The 26,459-nt window shown below is 38.2% G+C and overlaps 3 protein-coding genes and 1 long non-coding RNA gene across 4 annotated transcripts in view; 2 read left to right on the forward strand and 2 right to left on the reverse strand.

The window, feature by feature from the left end:
* Positions 1-26,459, forward strand: part of LOC121257523 — a 27,978-nt gene continuing 1,519 nt past the window's right edge. Inside the window, exons 1-2 of the long non-coding RNA XR_005939226.1 lie at positions 1-11; positions 4,010-4,014. This is a non-coding gene — a long non-coding RNA (uncharacterized LOC121257523). The remainder of the gene's footprint in view (positions 12-4,009; positions 4,015-26,459) is intronic.
* On the reverse strand, positions 411-987 carry LOC121257522. Its single transcript, XM_041158543.1, has one exon. The coding sequence runs from the start codon at positions 861-863 to the stop codon at positions 417-419; it is 447 nt and encodes a 148-aa protein (XP_041014477.1). The 5' UTR covers positions 864-987; the 3' UTR covers positions 411-416.
* On the forward strand, positions 4,966-6,996 carry LOC121257521 (serine/threonine protein phosphatase 2A 57 kDa regulatory subunit B' beta isoform-like). Its single transcript, XM_041158542.1, has 2 exons — positions 4,966-6,292; positions 6,550-6,996. Exons 1-2 carry the CDS (start codon positions 5,255-5,257, stop codon positions 6,898-6,900), a joined length of 1,389 nt encoding a protein of 462 aa, XP_041014476.1. The 5' UTR covers positions 4,966-5,254; the 3' UTR covers positions 6,901-6,996.
* LOC121257520 (transportin-1-like) overlaps positions 8,774-26,459 on the reverse strand; it is a 22,150-nt gene continuing 4,464 nt past the window's right edge. Inside the window, exons 6-29 of the mRNA XM_041158540.1 lie at positions 20,932-20,982; positions 20,606-20,691; positions 19,361-19,427; positions 19,214-19,270; positions 19,098-19,127; positions 18,908-18,967; positions 18,632-18,745; positions 17,620-17,733; positions 16,653-16,751; positions 15,682-15,807; positions 15,501-15,575; positions 15,266-15,337; positions 14,953-15,063; positions 14,256-14,339; positions 13,078-13,185; positions 12,056-12,157; positions 11,593-11,655; positions 11,434-11,508; positions 10,774-10,845; positions 10,559-10,683; positions 10,049-10,100; positions 9,897-9,965; positions 9,747-9,806; positions 8,774-9,535 (exon numbers count right to left, since the gene is read on the reverse strand). Of these exons, the coding sequence (XP_041014474.1) occupies positions 9,452-9,535; positions 9,747-9,806; positions 9,897-9,965; positions 10,049-10,100; positions 10,559-10,683; positions 10,774-10,845; positions 11,434-11,508; positions 11,593-11,655; positions 12,056-12,157; positions 13,078-13,185; positions 14,256-14,339; positions 14,953-15,063; positions 15,266-15,337; positions 15,501-15,575; positions 15,682-15,807; positions 16,653-16,751; positions 17,620-17,733; positions 18,632-18,745; positions 18,908-18,967; positions 19,098-19,127; positions 19,214-19,270; positions 19,361-19,427; positions 20,606-20,691; positions 20,932-20,982 (1,956 nt within the window). The 3' untranslated portion in view covers positions 8,774-9,451. The remainder of the gene's footprint in view (positions 9,536-9,746; positions 9,807-9,896; positions 9,966-10,048; positions 10,101-10,558; positions 10,684-10,773; positions 10,846-11,433; positions 11,509-11,592; positions 11,656-12,055; positions 12,158-13,077; positions 13,186-14,255; positions 14,340-14,952; positions 15,064-15,265; positions 15,338-15,500; positions 15,576-15,681; positions 15,808-16,652; positions 16,752-17,619; positions 17,734-18,631; positions 18,746-18,907; positions 18,968-19,097; positions 19,128-19,213; positions 19,271-19,360; positions 19,428-20,605; positions 20,692-20,931; positions 20,983-26,459) is intronic.

Genomic DNA, 26,459 nt, shown 5'->3' on the forward strand with positions numbered 1-26,459 from the left:
ATATTATAGATGTCGCATGATTTAATTTACAAAATTCAAACTGTCTGTAAATTCTTATATATAGGATAAATCTTGTATATATATATATATCTATATATATCTATTAGTATTTTATCTATCTCTATAACATAAATTGGAATGTAGCCAATTAAACAAATAATTCAAGGCAAATCTTCAATGATATATGTCTTATCTCTCATAAAAAATGATTGAATAATATATTTAATTCTTAGGGGACAACCTGTAAATCTCTACAAATGTACATGATCAACCTCCTAAAAATATTAACCAAGTAAAAATAAATCAATCTTATGATTTGAAAAGATTATTAAAAAAAATAAAAAAGACTCCTATCTGGCCACCGGTCAAACCCCAAAAGTTGCAAAAAAGTCCCTCTCTCTCTCTCTCTCTCTCTCTCAGCTCATTTGATGTTTCTCGTCTTGCTGATGATCTTCATCCTCGGCATTGTATTCAACCCCTGATACTTCCACCCGAGACGTAAGCTTAATACTCGAAACGGCGTCGCAAAGCCAAGTAAACACCCCAAAGCACCCGCTCTGGCACGAGCAACATTGCTCCCTGAGCCTCCTGAACAAGCCCTTCTCGCGCATAGGCGTCGACATGGGCTGGAGATAAGCAAGAGCGGCGTGCTTGACCAGCGGGTTCTTGATCGGGATCTCGCTGTACCAGCTCGAGTAGGTCCTTCTCTCCGGCAGCAGGTCCTTCAGGCTGGTATACTCCATAGAGCACTGCATCCTAATACACTCTAGGTTGGAGATTGGGAGCTCCGCGGGGGACTTGAAGCCGTTATGCAGAAGAAAACTTTGGGAATAAGCGTGTGATAAATTGGTGTGAGACTGCATTGGGGAAAAAAAGAAAACAGTTTTGCTGTTGGGTCTTGATGTGGATCTTCAATGGCAGGCAGGTGTTTTTATGGATACGAATCAGAGAGAGGATATATAGGACTAGGAGTCTTACCACTGTACGTAGTTTGAGTGTTTCTTTTTCTTTGGGACTCAATTTCTTTATCCTCATTAGAATTCTTTTCTAATAAGAGAAATCAACAGCTGTCAGTATTTACTTCTTTTTTTTTTTTTTATAAAATTCAATAACATAGATAGTTTAGTGAATGTCAGATATTAAATTCCAAGTATTTTTCCTTCCACTCAAAAAAGTTAGAGATCAACGAAAATTCCCTTGTTTAATGAGTTTTGCACTACATAATTATAAACTCGGTGTGTTAGCACGTACATTACTTATAGGGCCGTTAGATATAGGCGTCGTTCCATCTCATCTCATATCGTTTTGTCTTATCTAATATAATTTTATTACTATTCACAAATCATCTCAACTTATTTTATCTCATCTCACTATCTAAACGTGCCTTATGTGGGACTTATTATAATTTTAAAAAAAATTAAAACATAAATTAGTTTTTAACATAGCTAAAATTACTTCCACATCAGCAGTGTGTTGATTGTGTAAAAAATAAGGACTTATAAGTTATAAATATATAATTTTTTCTTTTTTTATAATTGAATTTTAAGATTTTTTTAACATTTAGCCTAAGCTTCCCCAATAATAATGGTGAAACAAGAAATTTACTCTTGGGAGTCGAGTCGAGTTAAAAATGTAATAACATAATTTTTTTACTATGTATATTTTTTTTCTTCCTTCGGAGAAAGATAATAAACAGAGTTTAAAATAGAAATAAAATACTTTTTAATAGATCAATACATGTATTATAAATCCATAATAGACTTTGATCAAGATGGAAGTTCATAATCAATTTTTTCAATAAGACACTATATATGCATGTCTAAATAATAAGATTTGATAATCACATATGCTATAATTGAAGAAAAGAAAAAGAAAAAAAAAAAAAGGAAGCGAGATGTTATAGTTACAAAAAGATTTTATAAAAATAAATTTATAAATTGATTTGATTTCATATGATAAGTTAGATTTACTTTACAACAAAAGTAATTTTACACTCTAATATACGATAAAATAATTTTATAATGTAATATATCATATAATGTCACATCAATTTATAAATTTATTTTTATTGATTCTCTTTATATCTATTGCATTTTTTAAAAAAGTAATTGGCTATGGCTGTGGTTGTCTTTGGTTTTTGTCATTTTGAGTTGTGGGAATAGACTGCTACGACACGACTTCGTCACTAAAATAATTTTTTATTTTTAAAAAAAACTTCGTTAATTACGACTTCGGACTCGCGATCTCATGCTACGATGGGTCACGTATGCACAACTTTACGAGGCTCGCTGACAGTGGAAACATGCAAGGGTCAAGGACCAAGGTGTAGATGTTGCCTTCGACGCTTCGCTACCTCAACCGCTGTAGCTTCTCTCAGCTCTCGCCCATGATTTGCATCTTCTTCTTCTTCTTCTTCTTCTTCTTTATTGCATAAAATTGGAATCAAACCGATCGCTATGGCCTTATGGGTTTGTCTTTCTCTTGGATTGTTAACCAAACAAGAGGTAAGATCTTTGTTAAGTTTTATTTTCATCTTGTATTTTCTACGCCTTTTGTTTTTTCTTATGTGCATGAAAGCCCAATGCATTCCAGTTACCTTCATGTATAAACTCATGGAAAGTAATTGCTTCATCCTTTGCCTTTGGCTCCCCCATTTTTTGACGGTATTTCTGTATGTGTGTGACGTCAATTGATGGAAACTTATTTATTTGAGAAGATACAGATCGACTTGGAATGCTGATTTTCGAAAAGAAATTAATTTTGCAGCGAATAGATGACGAGGATAAACTTGACACAAACTTTATTTTCTGACCCCACAAGAGGGATGATAATTAATTCATTCATAAGGAATGCGGGCGCGCGCGCGCATGCTCACCCGGCTCTGTTTATTGGCTATCTGAAATTAGCTAACCCAGTTTTAGAAGGTGGTTTCTCTAGATTAATAGCAGTGCTGGTTTTGACCATTGTGGCATCGATTGCTTATACTGCTCGAAGTGTCTTCAATTCTTCTTGCTTTTTTATGGGAATTGTCACGATCCGAATGTAAACTTTTCAAAGTGGTTTGTGGTTGACGTCGGCAATGCAAGTTACCCATGGGTACATCTGGAGTAATTTTGCTGTGTATTCCTCGGCCTACCCTGGTAATTTTTGTGGTTTGAGCTCTTGCTTCTTTCAAGGCCATGATCATCAGCTTATTCGCTGTGACAATGGATGGGGCTTTGTTATGCAGCCATGCCATGAATACACCTAGAGAATTAAAGAAATGTGAATACAGGTAGAGAATTAAAGAAATGTGAAGGGGATAAAATATCTCAGATCCAATATGGCCTTCCAAGCCCAGCCCAAGAGTAGGAGTCTCATCAAAAGAAAAGTGATAAAAAATGAATAAAGGAGAAGGCTGAGAAAAAAAAAGGGTGTCGTGAGGAAAAGGGGAGATGTGACATAAATGAGTGAGAGATGTGACGTAAAGAATGAAAGGGGCAGAAGAAAAAGAGGGACTTCTTCCAAACTCAGGGCTGACGACTACTTTGACTTCTTTTTCAGCTTTTTCAACCTAGCGACAAGAACTCCAGAGAGAATATCTCCTCCAAATAATATATCCTGGACTTTCATTGTATAACGAGAATGACAGATCATGAGAGACTGTAAAAAAATCATATTATAGTGAATTTACCTCCCAAACAACCTGTGGACGTAGGCATTATGCCGAACCACGTAAATTTGTGTCTCCATCTCTTTTATTTTCCTTGCATTTATCTCCTATTCACTGGCATGGATATACGTATGGGCGTCGTACAGCCGTACCAAGTTGCCTCCAGGGGCTCTAAACCATACTAATTGAGGCCCGAATCATCGCAGTGGGCCGAGATTGACTTTTTCTCCCCTTCCCATCCATTGTGCTATTTTTTGGCATTAACAAGATCGTTTGGGTTCTCAACGTGTTCTGACCTTCCAGATATCTATAGAACTGCACATCACCACTTCAGCTTATAAGCATGAATGGAACTAGCCTTTGTCAGTAAAATTTTCTCGTTGCTTTTGGTTTCTTTACCTCTGAATGGTGAAATTCAATACTAGATAGGTGCAAGGTTTGTTTCTGCTTGTACCTTAATATAAACTAGTACTAGAGATCGCTGGAATCACTTAGGCATATGAGTTTTTCAAATTGGAAGGCTAGGGATTAACTGTAGGTGTCTACTAAAGCTGTCAAAACATGAGAAATTGTACAGGTACTACACGGGAACTTTAGAAGGTCTTTGTTACCAAGATGTGTATTAGTGTATATTTCAGATTGATCTTGTTGATATATATGGACCATATCATCTCTTTAATAGAGTTGGTATGTTCATTTGAAAGCTTTACAATTTCATGTTCCCTGCTTCTGAGAGTTCTAGCCCTTTGGTTTATGAGATCTACACCAGGATGGAACTAATGAACCATGTTTAGGGCACTTGAGTCTCTTTTGGCTTGGTCAAATAAAAGGGAAAAAAAACAGGTGTTGGCTAATCTTAGTTCTTTTCCAAAAATCAATGTACATGAAGTGCTCGGGGAGTTTTGTGGTAATGTAATATGGGGGTGGGTGTTCTTTTTAAGTTTATTTGGAAGTCCACCAGATATGATGCTTAATCTATTCTGCTACAGTACTTTATGTTACAAATTGCACCAAACAGTCGAATGGAAAGACAATTTGGTGCAAATTAAGTCAAGCTCCCAGTTGATTATGCGGCCCTCTGATTCAAAATGTCCAGACCGATGGTTGGCAAGCCACATGCATACCGCACATGTAACTAATAATGATGGTGTCCTTTTGCCGTGCTGAGAAAAAGAAAGCAAAAATGCCCTCCTGCTGCCAATACTTATGAGTTGACAGAAGCTGTACGTGATTCACGATCACCAACTGACAATAAGCAGAAAAAGGCCACGTGGCATTCACCCAGATGAGGAACAAGTTCAACTACAAGAAATTAACATCCGGAAAACACTTTGTCGCTTTACCAGACAAGTGCCTATGAAAATTCGACACCCCATCAAGGGTCGGAGATTACAACATTTCTTGCCTATAGAACATCGCTGGATTTTCGGCCTTTCTTCAGAACCCAAAAGGCAACAGAGATAACATGGGAAATGTCAAAAACTTTATTTCTTTAGCACCAGGAAGAAATATAATCAAACCATTCCAAACAACACAACCGCCTCGCATGACTAGCAGGCGTACTTAGAGATCAGAGGAAGCAAGGAGAAAGAGAAGAGAGGCATGATGGATGTTCAAAGAAACTCCCCAACTGCATCTCCAAAGAAAAAACCTGCCACCCTTCAGCACCTCTTCGAAATAGATTCAAAGAATAAACCTATACGTACGCTTGCCAAGCATCTATCCAGTGCTGAAAACGAAGAAATTATTTCTAGTATCTCTTTCTGTACCGACATCTTCACCTTTACCGATCCTCGTGAATCTCCTTCACGGCGAGATCTTAAGCGGGTAAAGCTCTCTGAGCTCCTATCCACCATGAAGTCGAAGAAACCACTGAATAAACAAATTTTAGCGCCTCTCATGTCCATGCTATCGACCAACCTTTTTCGGCCACTCCCTCCACCTTCCAACCTCTTCAATATCACACCTGATTTACCTGATGATGAAGACCCGGTTTCTTCTTTTTCACCAACATGGTCTCATCTCCAAGTTGTTTATGATATTCTCCTACGACTAGTCATCAGCACAGATCCTGAGATACTTCGAGAGCATGTAGACCATCATTTCCTTCTCAATCTCCTCTCTCTTTTCCAATCTGAAGACCCGAGGGAACGCGAGAACTTGAAGAACATATACCACCGGATATATTTGAGATTCACTTTCTATCGTTCATTCATGCGGAAATCAATGAACAATGTGTTGTTGCACTATATATTTGAGACTGAGAGGCACTGTGGCGTCGGGGAGCTCCTTGAGATATGGGGAACTATCATCAATGGCTTTACGGTTCCACTCAAAGAAGAGCACAAGTTGTTCTTAATGAGAGTGCTAATTCCTTTGCACAAGACCAAGGGAATGCAGTCTTTCCATAGGCAGCTGGCTTACTGTGTTTCTCAGTTTGTACAGAAGGAGCCTGTGCTTGGAGGGGTTGTTGTTAGAGGACTTTTGAGGTATTGGCCTGTCACCAATTGTCAGAAGGAAGTTTTGCTAATAGGGGAATTGGAGGAACTGGTGGACAACTTAGATCCTGATCAGTATAGGAAGTTGGCACTGCCTATGTGCACACAGATTACAATATGTTTGAACAGTGGGAACTCACTGGTAAGCTCAATTATACAATTTCTGATCTCTCATAGCTATTTCTCCTTAAAATCTTTGTTTCTTTTATTGAGTTTTAAGGACTTTCTTGTGGGGAAAGGTCTTGTGACTGAATGGTTTCCTTTGTTGTTTTTTCCTGGAAAAAGAGGATAAAACTACCTTCTTTCTTTCTTATTCTTTTATTTTTGCTCTAACGCTACCTAAGATCTTCTGTTTTTGCAATTCCTGACCGACAATGTTCTGTAATATTGTACGCCTAGGTTGCTGAGCGGGCACTTTATGTATGGAACAATGAGCAGTTTGTGACGATGGCATCACTGGCAGTAGAAGAGGTATTTCCTATAATTGTTGAAGGCGTAGAGAAAAACCTCAAATGGCATTGGAGCAAAAGCGTCCGACAATTGACAGAAAATGTGAAGGCAATGCTGGAAGAAATAGATCCTATTTTCTACTCCGAATGCCTCGAAGAAATCGACCTGAGAGAATCCAGAGCTCAACAAGAAAAGATCAAGAGGAAGGAAAGATGGGAGAGAATAGAAATGGCAGCAGCCCGGAATCAGTTCCTCCAACCACAAGATTGCATGTCCCCCATTGGAGAAACATATGTGTAGAAACCTGTGCTGGCAATCGACTCAAAAACCATTGAACATTATCCTGGAAGATTGATACAATATATTTCTTGATACCTGAAACCAGCACTAGGCCGCATGTATTCCAGCCAATATATTCATATATACACGAAGTACAACATGTGTGTGTGTGTGTGTGATTGGCTTGCCAACTAAAACGCGCTCATCAGTATTATTTACAGTCAAAAATCATTAAAATATGGTCCATAATGTAGTAAAAATCATGACACTAAAGGCCAAAAAATATATGTCAAACTAATAATCGTCAAGATCAAGCCAATTATTTTAAAAATAACTTTCTAGAACAGGCCTCAATCTCATGGCCGGCAGGCCACAGAAAGTAACCGAAATATGCTCAGATTTTCCAGAAAATTTATGCATCATTTAGGATTTAGGAAACACATGAGATTTACATTGTAGTAAAGGCTGCCTATGATTGAAGAACTTAAACAAAGAAATGAAGAATCCAAGAAGCATAAAGTTTGTTTCAATCTTGATACGTGGTTTGAAATATTGAAGCCTTTCTTCTCCGTGTTTTAAGCGCATTGATTACACCCACTCTGAAGCACCGACTAACGCGTTGAGTAAATCGTTTAGTGAAGTTGTTCTTGTCTGAATAATCTATTTAAGGAAAATCGCTTGTTGCAAGCGCGTGGTGCAAACGGCGTGCAAACGTAACTGACGTGGAGACACTTGATGAGAGAGAGACCGAGCTGATGAGAGAGAAAGACCTAGCTGATGAGAGAGAGAGCTGATGAGAGAGGAAGAATTCATTTTAAATCTAACGTGGCATGGACGACTGCATGCCGGTTGTATCTACTGACTGTATATAGAAGAACTACTATTTAAGAGCCGTATCCATGGCAAATCCGTCATTGATTTTGCAGATACATGGGATCATTAACTAAATGTTTATTTTCTTGATCTATGTCAATGTCGTTTCATCAAAGATTTTGTTCTAATTCATTTTTCCATCGAGGCCGGATGTTAACAGTACAATTGAATAATCCATAAAGATATTCGAAATGTGGTGCGGTGCTTGGATACTTATCTATAGTTTACATAGTAAATAAAAACATATCAAGATTTACGTGATTCGACAATAATTACGTCTATAGCTCCCAAAGTTTCTCGTACTCTCTATTACAGTGATTAAAAATGTGGATGTGAGGTCGGAGAAGATGAACATTGCATGGTTTCTGGAAAAAAGTTCCCTTCTTGATCGCGTCTCTTGCCCTTTTGGCTTTACTTCTCTTCTTTTGTATCTTTGCCTTTGCCGGCATCTAGTCAATTCACCTAGTCCCATGGCATACTACTTTTGACTCTCTCATGGATTCAGTTTCTCTAGACTCATTTTTATACCCAACAACGTTTGTCCACAGATAAACAGACAACAATCAGAAAACCGTGGCGGCCTTCTTGCGCGTAATCAAGAAGCAAACTCTAGCTGCATAAAAGTAAAAACTTTTAAACTATGAACAGTACTACTTTTCCTGTAGGAAGAAGGCTGGGAAGTGAGAATATTTGCTTTTCGTTGAGATTAGTGGAAGAGTTAGCAGCCCATTGGAAGTGTGAGCTTGAAATTTTCCTTTCTTCCTAGAATTTAAGATTTGTGTAGGCTTTAAACTATGTATGTGCTATCGTTGGGCATCTGGGCTGAAGTTATCGATGATACGCATCTATTCGTCAACCCACAGGTGTAAGATATATATACAACTATATATGTATGTGCGCGCGCGGGCGGGCGTATGTGCGTGGAACTGGAGAGCACAGATGTCACAAAGCATCGGATCACAACGGGAAAAGGTACCTTAAAAAATTCACAAACTGGAGAAAACAACATTGCATAGTTATGTTGAGTAAAAATGCAATCCAATAATTTATAAAAACCATCGTTATGGAGTAATTAATCCTCCCACAAGGCCACAACTCGAATCCAAACTGCTGCTGAATGCACAGCAAGAATAATGACTCCCATCTCGATATAAAGATTACAGTCCAACAAGATCACATGTCAAGCCCCTAGTAAAAAATGAAACACCTAGTACAAAATCTGTGGAAACACATCCTATCCACTGAAAGTTCATCAACTATAGAGAATTCTTAAGCCCAGAAAAGGTAATAACAGTGATGACTCCAGAGACCGATTGATAAATATTTAGTCTTTTTATAGATATAGGAAAAAATGAACACTCTATCTCAAAACTTAGAAAGCTGCACCCCTGTACAACACCATATCCATGTCCCAACCCTAAGTGGCTTCATTTTTCTCAAAACAAATGCTGTCTAGATATGACCATTCCTTTTTAAGGTTCTGAAGAGCAAGTTCGCTAACTCCAAGCTTTAATGAATTGGGTCAATACGATGCTTCACCGAGAAGATAGGGCCGGACTTTGCTTTGGTTAATCATGACCGCAATAAAATATCGGACAGTTGATAGATGACCGGCAGTAATGATGCAGACACAAAACTCTGAATAAGCACACTGCAGAAGAGAGCCAGCAGAGAAAATACATCTGCCGTAAGAAACTTATTACACTAGATACTTTGACAGCTTGTCCTTCACAGGGGGCTCCAAAGCAGACATACATTGGTCCCACACTCCATTTATAAGCATCTGCCAAATCATGTGTTGATGTAAGAAAATCAATATGGTATAGTCTTAACAATAACATGTCTTACAAATAGATGAAACAATTAGGTATTGCAAATAATTCAACCAAGCCTATTGAAGAATTATTAGCACCATGACGTAAATTGAAGCTGGAAACATAAAGGTAATTGCATAATTCTATAAAGGAGCCACAGAAAAAAAAATCAAAGCTAACCTGTTTATAACCATGCAACACCTGGCTAACATCATTATGGAGATCTTCACTCCTTATTTCCTATTGACATAGGAAAAGTAACACCGTTGAGTTTTTATTAGGAATCAGAACAATAAGATTGATCTCTAAAGGAAGGCGAGCCATTCTTACATGCCAACTTGCAATTGCTTTGCACATGAAAACTAGTGAACCTAACGCCCCTGATGGATTTACTTTAACCTGACATCATTTACAACAGCCCGTGGAACCTTTTTAATGACTGATATTTAAAAATATAATTTTTTGAGCAAGCAGATGTATACCATTGCACATAGACCCCTGAAAGCTTCCTCCTTTTCAACATCATCACGTATCCTGCATGAATAAATTTATTTATGAGAAAACGAAGGCCTGTAAGCAAGGATTATTATTCTGAGCTCATCTTAAAAAAAATAAACATTGCTCAAGCAAGGACCATGTCAACAATGGCATAAACAGATGAGACTAAAAAGTTTGGAGTGGATATACTAAATGCTGAATTGTACGAAATCATTTAACCCAAGTATAACCACTTCACAATTGAAGCCTTTGGAGAACGCCCAGTTTTCCCTCTTGATCACTTTATTGCCATGAATATAAGTTCTGAAAGCTCTCATTTAGTTGTGACAAAAAGAAACGCAAGTCAAACAACTAAGGAAGCTTTGAATTCTAAAGTCTTGTTGCTAGAGTTTGATTACCTTCATCAGGAACTTCTTGACAAAACACTTGTTGACACACAAAAGGTATTGACGCAAATAAGTTTCATTCATCAGTGCAGGCAAAGAACTACTTACATAGACAAAGCACTGCACCATGGTTCCATGAAATGTTCCATATGTGGTGCCACAAGCTCTGGACAAACCCAGGCAACCCTCCCAAGTGTTATAGCACTATTTTCTATGAGTGACTTGTTGAGTTCCTACTCAGGATCAAGAAAATGCAACTGAGGATGACAAATGTTCTACAATACGTGCACACATAAACAGACAAAAATGAAACAGATAATTACCTCTGCATGTTGAAGTATTGGGACTAAGCATGAAATAACTGTCAAAACAACTGGAGCGATTTCTTGACGGACCTGAAATTCAAAATCACAATTAGTTAAGTGCTTTATGGCATGGTGAACGAAGTCCATGACTTTGTTCACGATTGATAAAGAAACACAAAGCCAAGAAGCATCCATATAGTTATGACTACTGTTTTCAGAACTAAACATATGGGCTGGAGGGAGATTATATAATGGTCATACACTCAAATTTGTCTGTGGCAAAACAAAGACGTATGAATCCAAGATCACATGCGAGTCTTCCATAATGTGGTATCTCCATGATCATATTGCTTGAGTGCAAGCCCATCATTTGACATATTTTGCAAACCTTAATAAGTCCTTTGTCTATCAGATGAAGTAGGCCACTGAAGTAATGATTAGTGAAACCCAGGAATTCTAAATGACAAAGGGAACCACCCAAAGAGCCTGAGAAAAGGTTGTAGATCAATAATGAAAAACTCTGGACAATGTGGATTAATCACCTAGACATTTATTTCAGGTCCCCAGCACTTAATCCGACGGTTAAAATGATATTAGGGGGAAAAACCCAAAGTTACCTAAACTTGAAATCAGCAAAAGCTAAGAGTAATTTAATGGAGTATAAAGAGCTTAGCATACCTTAACCGCTAATTCCCCGATGGCCCAACATGCATTATTTGCAACGGAAAGAGTATCCTTTAGATTAGGAGTGCTCTGTACAGCACAAATGTTACATAGATAAAAAGGTCTACCAAGGTACTGCATAAAAGTAAACACCATGAAATATGTTTTACTTACCAGTTGCTTCACTGCAACATCAAGAAATTCGGACAGACGGGGTTGTAAATGAACAGGGCATACCTAATCAAAATCAATGGACACTAATATGCATCAAAGATTCAGACAGATAATTACCTTAGCACAACAAAATTTAAAGGTCCTCTAGAACCAGTAGCCTTGTTGCCTGCAGTACCCCGCTGCTGCTTTTTTCGAGAAGTCCTTTTTTTTTCTTTATGAACATAGAAAGTCTTTATATTTTTTTATTGAAAGAAAAAAACAACACTATGGTCCATGTCCCATAGCCTTGTTGCCCTGTGGTACCTCACTGCTTTTCCGAGGTCCTTTTTTTTTTTTTCTTTTTGAGCACGGGAAGGCCTTATGTTCAAGTCCTCAGATCCAACAAGCAGCTCAAGCGGACAAGGACATCTCCTAAGGGCTGGGGTAAAATAAGGTCATCTGATGAATAAGATTTTCAACTTACTTTCGCCAGGTCCCCAAGAAGGGCAAAGGCACTCTGTCGGACATCAGAAGCATAATCAATGCAACATTGCAGAAGCAAGTCTCTCAAATTACTATGTGAAACCTGAAGAAAGGAATAGTATAAGCAAGTCAATGTACAAGCCATCACATGTTTAAATCTTCTTAATATGTAGAATATCCACATTCCATTCAGAAATTATGTAATCCCAGCTCTGTTACAGACAGCTTGCGTTTTGCAATCTACTACGAAAAGAAAATTTTGGAAAAATTATCAAGACAGCTTGTTTGGGAAGTGAGATGATCGCATCTCATCTCAAAACTTCTCATAATTTCTCCCAAACATCACTCAAATACAAACACTTGCAATTTCAAATCTTCAACTTTTTCATCTAATCATTACCTAATCATTACAATTTTCCCAAACTTCCAAACAAAACACAAAAAACAATACTACTTCTTCAAATTTCAAAACAAAAATAATATTAAAAAATTATATTCTAACAATATTTTAACTTCTATAATATTTTCATTCAACTTTTTCTCACTTTTCAAAACCCAATAAAACATCTTAACTCAAAACCATTTCACCACTATTCACAGAATTCTCATCTCACCTCACTTCCCAAACGAGCAATCATGTTTTTCATCCCCAAACATAAGTTGGCATAAGTAAACAACAAAGGAAGAAAGTAGGCCCTTGTAGTGTAAAACATTCGCCTATATGACTATCTATCCAATAATTACTCATTCCAAGATAAAATCATTTTTATGTAAATCCCAATCCATTGTCTAGCAGTATTATATAAGATAACAGCCAGATATGTTTAGTTATGTCTTGTTTTCAGAGTGGAGTTGCTTTCTTTTTTCTTTGAGTGAAGTTGCTCTCTTAATGAATAAAACAACTTTTTTCTATAGAGAGAAAAAAATCTCATAAGGGAAGCCACTAAGGCAAGCAGATAAGAAAGCAATACACTTTATTTCATATCTTTTCTTGATGCAGAAAATTCAGAGAAAAAAGAGTACCAGACTCTCTATCCCACTGCCAAGACCCTCTGCAAGTCCGGAGAGCAGATCAAGACAGCATACAACAAACTCTTTATCATATTGAACCCCTGCTGAAACAGAATCGACCTGCAGTAGAATTTCAAATAAGCATCTTGCAAAAATTAGAAGCTGGAACATATTTTACAGGGATCAAATATCTTAAAAGAAGAATGGACACTATGAGGTTTATGTAATGCCATGCAGTTTTAAGTGACACTAATGCCACAAGAATTCAGAATAGTTGGGCTTTCAGAAATTATGCCAATGTTACCAGCGCACAAAACATATGCAGGATTCTGAATGATGAAAGATACCACTGAGTGATGAAGACACAACATTTTATTTTTTTTAACCCCTAGGGGTTGGCTCAAGTGGTAAAGGCCTTGGACTTAGAGGTATGCTCCCTTCAGGTCTTAAGGTTTGAATCCCACTGCGTGCAAACAATCTCTAGAAGTTATTGGACTAGGAGATTTTCTCCTTGAATTACCTGAGGTGCAATTGCAGGAAACTCCTTGCCGAGGGCCTACGCACCCCCAGGATTAGTCGGGATGTTGTTCCCGGACACCCAGTGCCAATCAAAAAAACAAAAGATACCACTGAAATTCGTACTAGATTCAAGCAGCATTTCATATTGTGACTTCTCTTAATTGTGAAGTTGATAAACTTAATGCACTATGTTGGCATCGATGCCAAAGAGTGTCTCTCTTCCAATGAGTTTCCAAGATACAATTGTTTTTTATACGATAAACAACTTAAGTTTCCCCAACCAGACTATTGGAATTTCCAAGATGAAGCTATGACTTGAAAGTAAGAATCACTAACTGTTGATTCTTTTTCTTTAACAGAGATATTATTACTTATCAAAAAAACTTATTGCCAACTTGATGTCTATGAGCCTTTCTGTTAACATCTAAAACAACCTTATCCAAATATATATATATATATATATATATCTAAAAAAACCCAAAGTAACAATGAACATTAACATTAACATTAAAATAAAGAGAGAACTTCAGACCACAAGGTAATGTGTGTGTGTGTGTGTGTGTGTGTGATAAGTAGAACCTTAAAGAAATATTACCAATTCATTAGCTAAAAAATAAACAAATGAATTAAAACGGCAAAGTCATCAACAGTCGATATCAAAATACTAAGACCTTTGCCAATTCTTGTGTCTGGATGATGCTTATGCACCTCTGAAATACAGGCTCGGCAAATTGAGAGAATCCATTACCCAATGCCTGCAAGAAGAAAAACTTGTTATTCTTCCGCAATACAGCAACTCCAAGTTGTTATTTGTGTGATCAGAATATCGGCTATAAAAGTATGAATGCATGTGGTTGGCACATTAACCATATATGCGGCGTACTCATAGACTCATAGTTGGCTCAAGCGGATTTACTTTTAAAGGACCACAGATGATTTAAGAGAGATCTGGTACTTGAAACTCAAGTCGAAGACCTTCGTGTGATAACTCCCAAACTTTCTACCAAAAGAAAAACTTTTCAAACTTTTCCTTGTTGAGAATGTATGGCTTTGGGGACAAATAGTGTGGTTGTTTGCCCATATTATCTCTTCAGTATGTTTTTCAGTACTGGTGAATGGAATTTTTCTTGTGGAGTTCTTCAGTGGCACTCGAGCATTCCAACAAGAGACCCCTTATGCCCCTTAGCTATTTGTTACTGTAATGACAGCTTAGAGTAGATTATTATCGTAACAATTTTGTTTATCGGTAATCAAGAAGTTTTATTCATAACAATAGGCAAAGCCTGATTATTATCGGAACAAATAGCACAGTCACAATCTTTTTTAAATACTACAACAATTGAGATCAAAAGAAATGAGTGAAAATACCTGTGCTACAGATGTAAAACACTCCAGAAGCGGAAAGATGTCCTTGTCTGAATTAGAAAGTTGTTGCCACTTTGCAATCAATGGAGGCATCAGAATGTCAAGATACTTGGGCTGCAAATTCAGACAGTGATTTGGCATCTAATTGTCTTCTCCACAAATGAAGAGGGCAACAAACTTCCAGTACAACAATGTAAACATCAAATTTTTTTTTTTTTTGGCTAAAAATATATATTTTAATGATGTAAACATCACTTCAAAAGAAGTGCAGGTGGAAAATGGGATGGTGAGATTATCTTGAGCATAATGATGATACCTGATTTAGCTCCTCTCCAACAGCATCTGCTAAGGTTCCAATAGCATCATATACAATTCTGAGGTTCCGTCTCTAGGTATAATCATACAAGATTTTAATTCCACAAAGCCAAAGTAATACATAATAGGATACAAAGCATAAAGAAACGCACAAATTCATTATGTAATCAACCAGAATTACATATCATTATTGTACTACCGAAGGAACTTGGTTAAAGCAATGTCCAGAAAACAACCTGATATTTCCCAAAAGCACACATTAGATGCTGCAAAATAATTTCCAAGCGTGGTGCCAGCTCTTCAGCAGCCTCCTGCAAATTAATAAACCTCCATTACCAATTCATAAAACTACCAAAAATGAAATATTAAAACCACATCCTGCATCTAGAAAAAGAATGGGAAACATTATAGAATAACCTCTTCCAGCGTAGCAAAAGCTGAACAAGCAGCCTCTTGCACCCTCTTGTTAGGATCCAATATTCTTCGCAGAAGACCCATAAGAACCTTGTCAAATTGCTCATAGCCTTTTTGATGTCCAATACCCTGAGATAGAAGGAAAGATTAGTTATCAACCACAAAATCTAGGTAAATAAGTCATAATACTACCAGATCTGAAATGAATCACAAATGTATTATGCATATACATATATATATATATGTATATATATTTCAAGTATAAAGGCGTATTCAATGTGTTATCAGATACCTTATATGCCAAATCCTATGGGCATGTAAGTTTGATGAAAATTCCCTGATTCAATAGAGAACTACATCTAACTTGCTTTTAAGTGATTTAGGATCTGGATGAACTCATGGAAGAGCACTGTAAAGTTCTCTTGAGCACCTAGTGCATGATTCATGATGTTCTGGGCGTGTTCTATTTCTTACTCATTGAGAATAATGTTTCACAGAGTATCTGCACTTAAAAGTATCACTTGTATGTTCAGAAAACACTTCTGACAAACTTCAGTTCAGCTAAGCTATTTTAGAGGCATGATGTTGCTCCCTATAATCACGGCTGACTTCTAGCCAGTTTATTGAATAATGCTTTGCATTCAGATAGGACATCTATTGAGCACACAACGTCCTAGTAGAGTGGACACCCCCTTGTTCATCCATGAGATTGGACGAAATTAACTAATAGTGGATCTGAGTTTCTCCAGAGCACCAGCATCATTCCTGTCTTTCTACCTTAGTACATAACAATTAAATTCTGATGTTCTGTCTAATCCAGCTTACTCTAAAATATTTGATTCAAAAAACCCACTCAAAAGCTTCATCTCATCATGCGTTTTATCAGCCTAAGATAGGCATATACAAGTGAAATGCATCAAGGCAATAATGATCTTTAACTACAACCGGACAATGGAATGGATATGTCATTATACCTGAACAATAAATTTGCTGAAACGAGAAAGTGTCCAGCATGAAATACTTCGTATGAGTGGAAACTTATCATCTAAAAGAGGGATTAGAAATGTGACGATCTGCAAAAGAGATAAATCAAGCTTTCAAATGTGCTGAATTGGCAACATCTAAAAGAGGGATTAGAAATGTGACCATCTGCAAAAGAGATAAATCAAGCTTTCAAATGTGCTGAATCGGCAAGCCTCGATGCTTTTCATTTTGGTAAGTAGCAAGTGTAGAATAAGAAACAGTATAGAATACAAATTTCTCATTTTTTACTATCTAGATACAAAAACTTTTAACTACACACTGCAAGACCTACCTACTGATATGGTGATGATGATGATATCAATATAAAAATGCAAAAAAGTAAGCCAAAACTAAATTCTGAATCAAAAGTATCCAGCATGAAATACTTCGTATGAGTGGAAACTCATCATCTAAAAGAGGATTAGAAATGTGACCATCTGCAAAAGAGATAAATCAAGCTTTCAAATGTGCTGAATCAGCAAGCCTCGATGCATTTCATTTTGGTAAGTAGCAAGTGTATAATAAGAAACAGTATAGAATACAAATTTCTCATTTCTTACTATCTAGATACAAAAACCCTACCTACTGCTATGGTGATGATGATGATATCAATATAAAAATGCAAAATAGTAAAGTAAGCCAAAACTAAATTCTGAGTCAAAAGTATAGCAATTCCATGATTACACAACTGAATAGTATAAAAATAAGCTCTAGAAAGAATGGGGATAAAAAGTCAAAAGACAAGGAGACAATCAAATTCACAAAACAGAAAAATAAAATAATTCAAACCTAGCAACAAGCAAAATCTCACTGGAAAAAATAAGGCATATATGCATCAGATTTACCCCCATTTTTCTGTAAGTCATAAGCCATGTGCTTCAAAACTTGGCTAATTAAAATCAGACAATGAAATATTACCTCAGATAAATGAGGATAAAGACCATGAATGCAACCTTCAGCAATGGCGCCAAGAGCCAAAACAGCAGCTTCCCTATCTTTCCAGGCTGTATCATCTGTGTTGGACAAGTTCACCTGAGGAAATTTGAAAAGTGAAAAACATGTATTTGATGCAGGAGCTGCTACTTCAAGAGAAACATTCCTCCAACAGGATACATTTGGATCCAACTTGCACTTAAAATTTATGAAGAAGAGTCCTACCTGATGTTACCGGCTACCTTTGAAAAAAAGGGTGATTCAAGTTCAGTTTTCAGCTATTGTTTTAAACCCCTAGGTTTTGGCTCAAGTGGTAAGAGCCTTGGTCTTGGTGGTATGCTCACTCTAGGTTTAAGGTTCAAACCCTTCAGTGCAAATAATTTCTAGGGGCCATCAAACTAGGGGAATTTCCCCTTATATTATCCAAGGTGCACTTGCAGGAAACTCCTTGATGAGAGCCTGTGCACCCCGAGATTAGTTAGGACTTGGCTCCTGGATACCCAGTGCAAATAAAAAAATAAAAAAACTACTGTTTTAATTCAACAAATTGACGGCCATTCAAGTATTGCTTGGATTCTTGTGCGTGAACATGTATGATAATGATTTCCAAAGTACCAGCACATGTTTTGAAGTTTACATATACTACGGCCACACACACACACACAATGTAAACAAATGTTTAAAACTAAATTACAGGACAAGTCTATCAGTGGCCTTAATAACCAAAATAACCCATCAAAACCTAAAATATCAAAATATCATTTTCAACATTATTGAACTGTGTAATTTCATGAGCAATGACAAGGACCATTTCTGATTGTTCAGAAAAACATATTGGTTCGATTAGGGACAGATCATATTGATGACCAAGAACAGGAAGAGAGCTCCAATAAGGAGATGGGAATAAGAAAGAAAATTACAGAAGAAAAGAAGCAATGAAAGCAATATATCCTTCCACAATCAGGTATTTGCTTTGAATGCCAACTAAATCAATCACCTGAACTATAGGCATTAGTGTTGGAAGAAGCTCATCCCCAAACACATTTGAGAGTATATCAAGAGCAGCAGCGCTGCACTTCCGTAAATTCCATACATTAACAATGTCATCGTCCTGTAGATTTGAGAAGTGTGATTTGAATAGAACTCCACAACAATTATTTAACCTTCCAAAAATCATTAATGAAAGCAAAAAACCATATGATCTTTGCTGAGTCAACTTGACTGGCCAAAACTTGTTCAATAAGCAAAGGAAGAACGATGATGGTTTACTTACATCATCTTCTGCATTATCTGATCCATGAAATCGTGAGGAATGGAAACGAGGCTTGAGGTCCTGCAGGGCAAAAAATAGAAGCAGAGGAAAGAACAAAAAAAATAAAACTTGATGAGCACAATGTTACAACTGAAGAAATATGCAGACCATAGAAAACCCAAGAACGCAACAAAGACAACATGGTTCCAACCTGATCACGATCTGGGAGTGACCCATCCTCCTGCAAAAATAAATTGAATCCAGGTGAATTATGAGCAATAATCAATTCAGATACACCCCAAAACCAATTGACCCATAAAAGTTAACCTCGGCGTCCACAATTGATTCATCATCATCGGCATAAACCATGTTGGACAACAACACCTGCAACGGAAACAGATACATTAAAGAATTGCACATGACTCCAGAGAAAAATTATTGTCAAGAAAAATCTCAATAGAGTGCTAACTATACCGGAACTAGACGTGGCAAGAACTCTCTTAAATTCCCTAGTGGTAACTGAGCATCACAGTATGCAGACCTGACAATCATAATCCATATGGAAAAGGAAGCTTATCAAAGGACCAAAAAGTTTTGAAAGAAAAAAGGAAATTTACCAAAAATCTGTTTCAGATTTCCAAACATCAGAAACCAAATGCCATAATCATCCCACTAAACGGTTACACATTTTTTTAAGCAACTTTTAAGTGTCATATGAAAGATGAACTGTTTATTTTTTATTTTTACAAGCAAGCAAAAGAACAAAATTGCCACGCCACAATAATAAAGAAAAACATTTCCACAGGTTGTTATTCAATACATAGAGCATTTTTTGAAAGGAAAAAAAAAAAGAAAAAAAAAAGCCAAATATGAACACAGCAAGACGCATCAAATTTATCAAGAACATAATTAAAATAATCTTTAGCCTTTCTGAACTGGGAAAAAAAATAGTGATAACTATTAGCCCCAACCCAATACCCTGAAAGCCAAAGTCGTATATGAACTCCTGGTCCTACAGAGATAACTATGACAATCTTGCACAGGGAATGGAGAGCAAAGGACTAAAAGAACAATTAGCACCAACTCTGTTTTAATTCCTAAACCTTGATCCATAAAAAGCAAGACCGACCACATAACACAAGTCCCAAACAGGGTTAGCCAGAAAATTTAAAGTTGAATAATAAGTTAGCCATCTCTGTATCTACTATCCAAAGCAAAAAACTAAACATCCAATCCCATATCTTCTAATGCATATACATACAAGCATATGGTATTATGGGTGGATGGGTGTAGAGAAAAGGGGGAGGGATTAATGTACTGGATAAACGAACTGTGAAGATGTAGACGAGTGCATGGGAAAGAGAAATTGGTAGAGTTATCTACCACGTAAATTAGCCCCACCAGATGCCGATAGCCGAAATAATCAAAATCGTTTAGACTCAAAACATAACCAACTGAGGTCACCTAATTTTACACTGATCAATTGAAATATTGAACACTAAGACAACAATATTCAGCATGCAAAAAGAGAACACCAGAAACCTCATTTTCCTTCTATTCACTAATTGAAAGCACCTTAGCACAAAAATATGAAGTTCCACGATGGGAGGGAAGCAGGAAACAAGAAAGAAAGCTCCTAACATTTATTTACGTGAGATCAAATAGCTACATAAATGACTACCATTGTAAATCAAGAGTTCACAAAGAGGGGGGGACTACCAGAATTCACAGGCCTCAAGAGCCACTTCATCATCAGTATCCTTGTTGACTTGCAACATGTATTCAATTACATTACTCAAATGTGGCTGCATTAAAATGTGAAAAATTGGTTCAGCAAAGCTAAAAAGAAGTGGTGGCATTAAAATAGAAAATAGCCACAGCAAGAGAAGATAGCATGATAGTTTGATGCACACAGAAAAAGTCCCTATACACTCAAGGAAACTACATGCAAGCACTATGTATAAATAATTGCTACGTAGGAAAGAGTATATACTACAAATATAATACGTGTCTAAAACTACAATGGTGGAGAACAAAATGCTAACCTCCAAGAAAGATGGACGGACTTCAATTAGCTGAACAAATGCTGCACAAACCTATAGGAATACAATAAATAGATGAGATTGTAGACAAGCTTACAGGATTAAATGACAAAACCACTAAAAAGCCCAAAGGTGGAAAGTGGAGCTAAAAAAACTATTGATGTAAGAAAGAGCACCACTTTCCACTCATCTTAGTACTAAAGAATAACAGTGACCATCAGTGTGACCAATAATAAACATACAATATTTTTTTGATAGGTAATCAAGAAATTTTATTCAAAGGAAAAGGAGGAATAGCCCAAGTACACAGGATGTATACATGAGAAGTACCTAAAATAATAAACAAACAATATTAAGCCTCGACTATATTCAAACTGACGTTGGATGCATGAAAGATAAAACAAACATGATAAATCCACAATTTGTTTCATCCATCATTAGCATTATATTTTACGCTTTAAGTATGATACATAATGAAACAAAAAGGTGCGGCATTGGACCTGGTACAAACAATTGGATTTTAACAAATAGTTATATACAACTAGGTTTCTAAACATCAGAAGAGTTAATTAAGGGTAAATAATTTCACTTCCATTGGACAACAACTATTTTAGAGTTACATTAGATTTTTTTTTTTTTTATGAGTAAATTTATTGATACGAATGAAATAGGCATAGCCCGTGTACATAGAAAGTATACAAAAAAATACCTAAATATATTCTAAGATCAAGAGATTAAAGACAAGAAATTATGCACATTGTTTCCATTAAGTACAATGGCTGAAAACCAAAGCATTAAAGTGTGTACAAAAAATTATGCATCTCTGCCATTGTACATTCCCTATCTTCAAAACACCGCTCATTTCTTTCCAACCAAATACACCACATGATGCACAACGGAATCATCTTCCACACTGCTGCCACTTGAAGACAACCTTGAATCTCCTTCCAACAAGCCAGTAAATCCACCACCCTCAAAGGCATAGCCCATGCAACGTCGATTCTTCTAAAGATCTCATCCCACAACACCCTTGTCACCTCACAATGCAATAGTAAGTGGTCCACTGATTCTCCATACTTTTTACACAAATAGAACCAATCCATCACAACGCAGCCCCTCTTTCTCAAGTTGTCCGTGGTCAATATCTTCCCAAGAGTAGCTGTCCATACAAAGAAAGCCACTTTAGAAGGCACACGAGACCTCCAAATAGTCTTCCAAAGGAAATGTGCATCAGCTTGTGATATCAATATTTTGTAATACGCCCTGACTATACATTTCTTACTGCCATTAACCCTCCACTGCATCCACCATAGAAGCATCCCTGTTTGCTACAATACTATAGAGAGCTGGAACATCCCTGTTTGCTGCAATACTATAGAGAGCTGGAAAAACTATGTTAAGAGCACAATCTCCACACCAAACATCCTACCCAAACCTAATTCTGGCACCCTCTCCAACCACAGAGCGGGTATGGCTTACAAAACTCGACCACCCCTTTCTAATAAATTTCCACAAGTCGTCCCCCCCCCCCCCCCCCCCCCCCCCCCCCCCCCCCCCCCCCCCCCCCCCCCCCCCCCCCCGCGCATTTCCTTCCACAACGACTCCCCCTCCGAGTGATACCTCCACAACCATTTCCCCAATAAGGCTTTATTAAAGGTCCTTAGGTTGCACACTCTCAGTCCCCCATTCGAAATTGGGGAGCAAACTTTATTCCAATGAACAAGATGAAATTTCTTTTCCTTCCCCACTCCCCCCCATAAGAAGGCCCGGAATAGTTTCTCAATCTTGTTCGCCACCCCTGCAGGTAAAGGGAACAAAGATAAAAAAAATAGGTGGTAAGATTCGTTAGAGTACTCTTAAGTAGTATGAGCGGACCCCCTTTCGATAAATACATCCGTTCCAGCCTTTTCTCTATTTTCTCCACGACCCCATCCCAAATGGCTCTAGCCTTAAAAGTCGTCCCCAACGAGAGGCCCAAATATGTCATAGGCAGCGAGGATACTTTACAGTCCAAGCGACTCGCCAAGCTGTTGATGCTAGGCACTACACCCACAGCGACCATCTTGGATTTACTCAAATTCACCTTAAGCTCCAACACGGCTTCAAAACATAATAAGAGAGCTTGTAGAGTTTGAATCTGGCCATGATCCACTTCACAAAAAAGTAGAGTATCATCTGCAAACAAGAGTTGTAAAATTATGATTGAGTCATTATTACCATTACCCACCGAAAATCCTGAGAGAAAACTGCCTCCAACTGCTGCCTTTACCATCCGGCCAAGTGTCTCCATAACTATAACAAAGAGGAGAGGAGATAGTGGATCCCCTTGCCTCAATTCCCGAGAACTGTTAAAAAAGCCAGAAGGGGTGACATTCACTAGCACCGAGAAACGAGTAGTGGATACACAATGTTGAATCCATGAAATCCACCTATCACCAAAGCCACATCTCCCAAGCAGGTATATAATAAAATCTCAATTCACATGATCATACGCATTTTCCATGTCAAACTTGCATAAAATACCAGGGACTACCTCCCGCAACCTATGATCCAAGCACTCATTGGCTGTAAGAACCAAGTCTAGGATTTGTCTCCCTCGAACAAACACATTTTGAGGCTTAGAAATAATTTGTTCCAAAACCAGACTTAGGCGGTTGGCCAGGACCTTTGCAATGTTCTTATATACTTCACTCACAAGGCTTATGGGACAAAATTCCTCAACTGTCATAGCCCTAGGTTTCTTTGGAATAAGAGCAATGAATGTCGCATTAAGGCACTTTTCAAACTTTCTAAATGAGTGGAACTCCCCAAAAACCTGCAAAACATCACATTTTATAATATCCCGACAGGCTTGAAAAAACCCCATCGAAAAGCCATCCGGGCCCCGTGCTTTGTCCTTGGCCATGCTAATAATAACCTTATGAATTTCATCTTCATCAAAGGGTCTTTCCAGCCAACTCGCACTCTACAAATCAATGGACTCAAACAACAAGTTATCAAACTTCTGCCTCCAACAGGCCGATTCCGTGAGAAGGTTCTCGTAGTATTGCACAATATGATTTTCTAATTCAGAGGGGGAAGTGAGCACTTGAGTACCTGAATGAAGTGTCTCAATGGCATTGCTGCGACTATGAGATTTTTTTTTTTTTCTAAGTAAGAAGAAATATATTAAGACATGAAAAAAGGTCAGGCCCGAGTACACAAGAAGTATACAAAAGAAAGGTTGCGCCTATGAGAATTAGCCACTTTATGAAAGAATTTCATGCATTTATCGCCTTCTTTCAACCAAAGGGTCCTGGAGTTTTGTCGCCATGAAGTATCCTCCATTAATAGAAACCCTCTCCAAATCTGTCCCTACCGAACTCTTCTTCAATGATGCCTCCTCCAAGGTGTCTCCCATCAACTCCCTCTCCTCTTAACTCCTGCAATTCCTCCATAAGAGTAGTCTTTTGGTTGACAACATTACCAAAAACTTTTTTATATCTTGCTTCAAAGCCTTAAGCTTGTCTACTAGAATGAAACAGGGGGTGCCTTCAAATTGATAAGAAGCCCACCAATGTCGCACCTTCTCTACAAAACCATCATCTGCTAACAACATATTTTCGAACATGAAATACCGATGTCCCCCATGGATGCCCCTGCAATCTAATAAGATAGGAATATGGTCTGAGCATACGCGGGGCAGCCTCTTCTGACACAACTCTAGAAAGTGGGCCTCCCACGACAGAGAGACAAGAAATCTATCCAATCTCGACCAACCCCGACTATTGGACCATGTGAACTCGCCACTGACCATGGGAAGATCCATGAGATCTAGATCAAAAATGAACTCCGAGAACTCCTCCTTGGCTAGAGAGATTCGATAATTCTCAGATCGCTCGCTAGGAAAGCAGACAATGTTGAAGTCCCCACCCATAACCACGGCACCTCCCATAAACAATATAAACCTGCCAATTCCTCCCAAAGCCTTCTCCTATCTCTATCCATGTTAAGCCCATAAATGCCTACAAAAGCCCACTCACACCCATCTACCACATTTTTAAAATGGCTAGCGACCGAGAAAGAAACAACACACTCTTCTTCCGCCTCCACCACCCCTTTATCCCACATAAGGAGAACACCACGTGACGCTCCTAACGAAGCCAAATATAACCAACCCACGTACGAATACCCCACAAACTACGAATAATTCTTCTATCAATGACCCATAACTTTGTTTCCTGAAGACACACCACATCAACCTTCCATGTTCGCAATAAAGATTTAATGCGAAGGCGCTTATTGCTATCATTAAGCCCCTGCAAGTTCCAAGAGAGGATCTTTGGTTTCATGAGCAAAGGTGGACCCCTTCCCTTTCAATCTATCCCTTCCACCACTCTCCTCCTTTGCTTTATAATTAATGGAACATCTAAGCCTTTTAAGTTCCCTATCTCTCTTAGTGGCAGACTTCAATCTTCTATCTTCAATGGCCACAATAAGGGCTCTAAATTGTTCTTCAAATCCTATGCAGGACACCCCAATGACATCTTGTATCACCTCAACCTTCTTAAACACCCACTCCGATATGAACATTTCTGTGTTGGGGCTAGGATGGAGCATGCTTATGGGATCAGCACCCACCCCCAATCGAAACAGCCCCCTTCACATTGCCAACTGCAGATCCTCAACTTCTAACCCCCCCACAGGGAGCACCTCATTTCTCATATTGCTCCCTCCTGCATTTTCCGATGAGTTTTCCAGTTCAAGAATGCCGAAAGGAGAGTTAACGGCCTTCGAAACCACAGCCAAAGACGTGGGGCAACCAGAGAGGTTCGTACCCCCCGACTGCAAAGTCTCCTTCCCCTTAATGCACTGTTTTAGCCAATTAACTTCATCAGTTAAAGCACTCAGTCGATTCTCCATTTCAACCAAAGCCTGAAGCAATGTTTCCTCTTGCAGACCCACCACTTCCCTATCACCCCCCTGACGGTTCTAAACACTTGCCAAAAGAGTGGTGCCCCCTGACCTTGGCCTACCTACCCTCGTTGTGCACTACACGTCTCGAGGCGTCTCCTTCTAACTTTGAAGCACCTCCCTGTACGACCGAGGAATCGATGTGTGCACCATCGTCGTTGATGGAGGCAACCGCAGAGAGCCACCTTCTCTTCCAGCTTCCTTAAACACCTCTGCCAGATTCCTCCATCCCATTCCATCCTTATCCCCTAGAATGAAGATAAAGCTCCAACGACCTCCCCCGCCGTACTCCACTAAAGCCTCTGAAGTTAGAACAATGCTGGGCTATGTAACCTTTATTCCCTTCTTGGTGAGCAGTGTAGAACTCCTTCCTCCCAACCTTCAGATTTTCCTCCGGAGCTTTAGAGAACCAACGAGTTGTCGCTAACCCCAAACTCATCTCTTTTACAACTTTCCATCCTTTCTCAGTCAATGTTACATGGCGTCCATTCCTTACCACCTCAAACAGTTTGGTTTCTATTGCAATGCACTTCGAGAAACCCATCCTAAGCACACCACACCCCCTAACCACTGTTGTA

This window comes from Juglans microcarpa x Juglans regia, chromosome 3S (genome assembly GCF_004785595.1).
Source record: "Juglans microcarpa x Juglans regia isolate MS1-56 chromosome 3S, Jm3101_v1.0, whole genome shotgun sequence".
NCBI classification, from domain to species: Eukaryota; Viridiplantae; Streptophyta; class Magnoliopsida; order Fagales; family Juglandaceae; genus Juglans; species Juglans microcarpa x Juglans regia.

Bases quoted from the DNA above. Each gene is read 5' to 3' on its own strand.
- LOC121257521 (XM_041158542.1), top strand. From the start codon at position 5,255: ATGATGGATGTTCAAAGAAACTCCCCAACTGCATCTCCAAAGAAAAAA. The intron at 6,293-6,549 runs GTAAGCTCAATT...TTGTACGCCTAG, and splicing joins TGAACAGTGGGAACTCACTG to GTTGCTGAGCGGGCACTTTA.
- LOC121257522 (XM_041158543.1), bottom strand. From the start codon at position 863: ATGCAGTCTCACACCAATTTATCACACGCTTATTCCCAAAGTTTTCTT.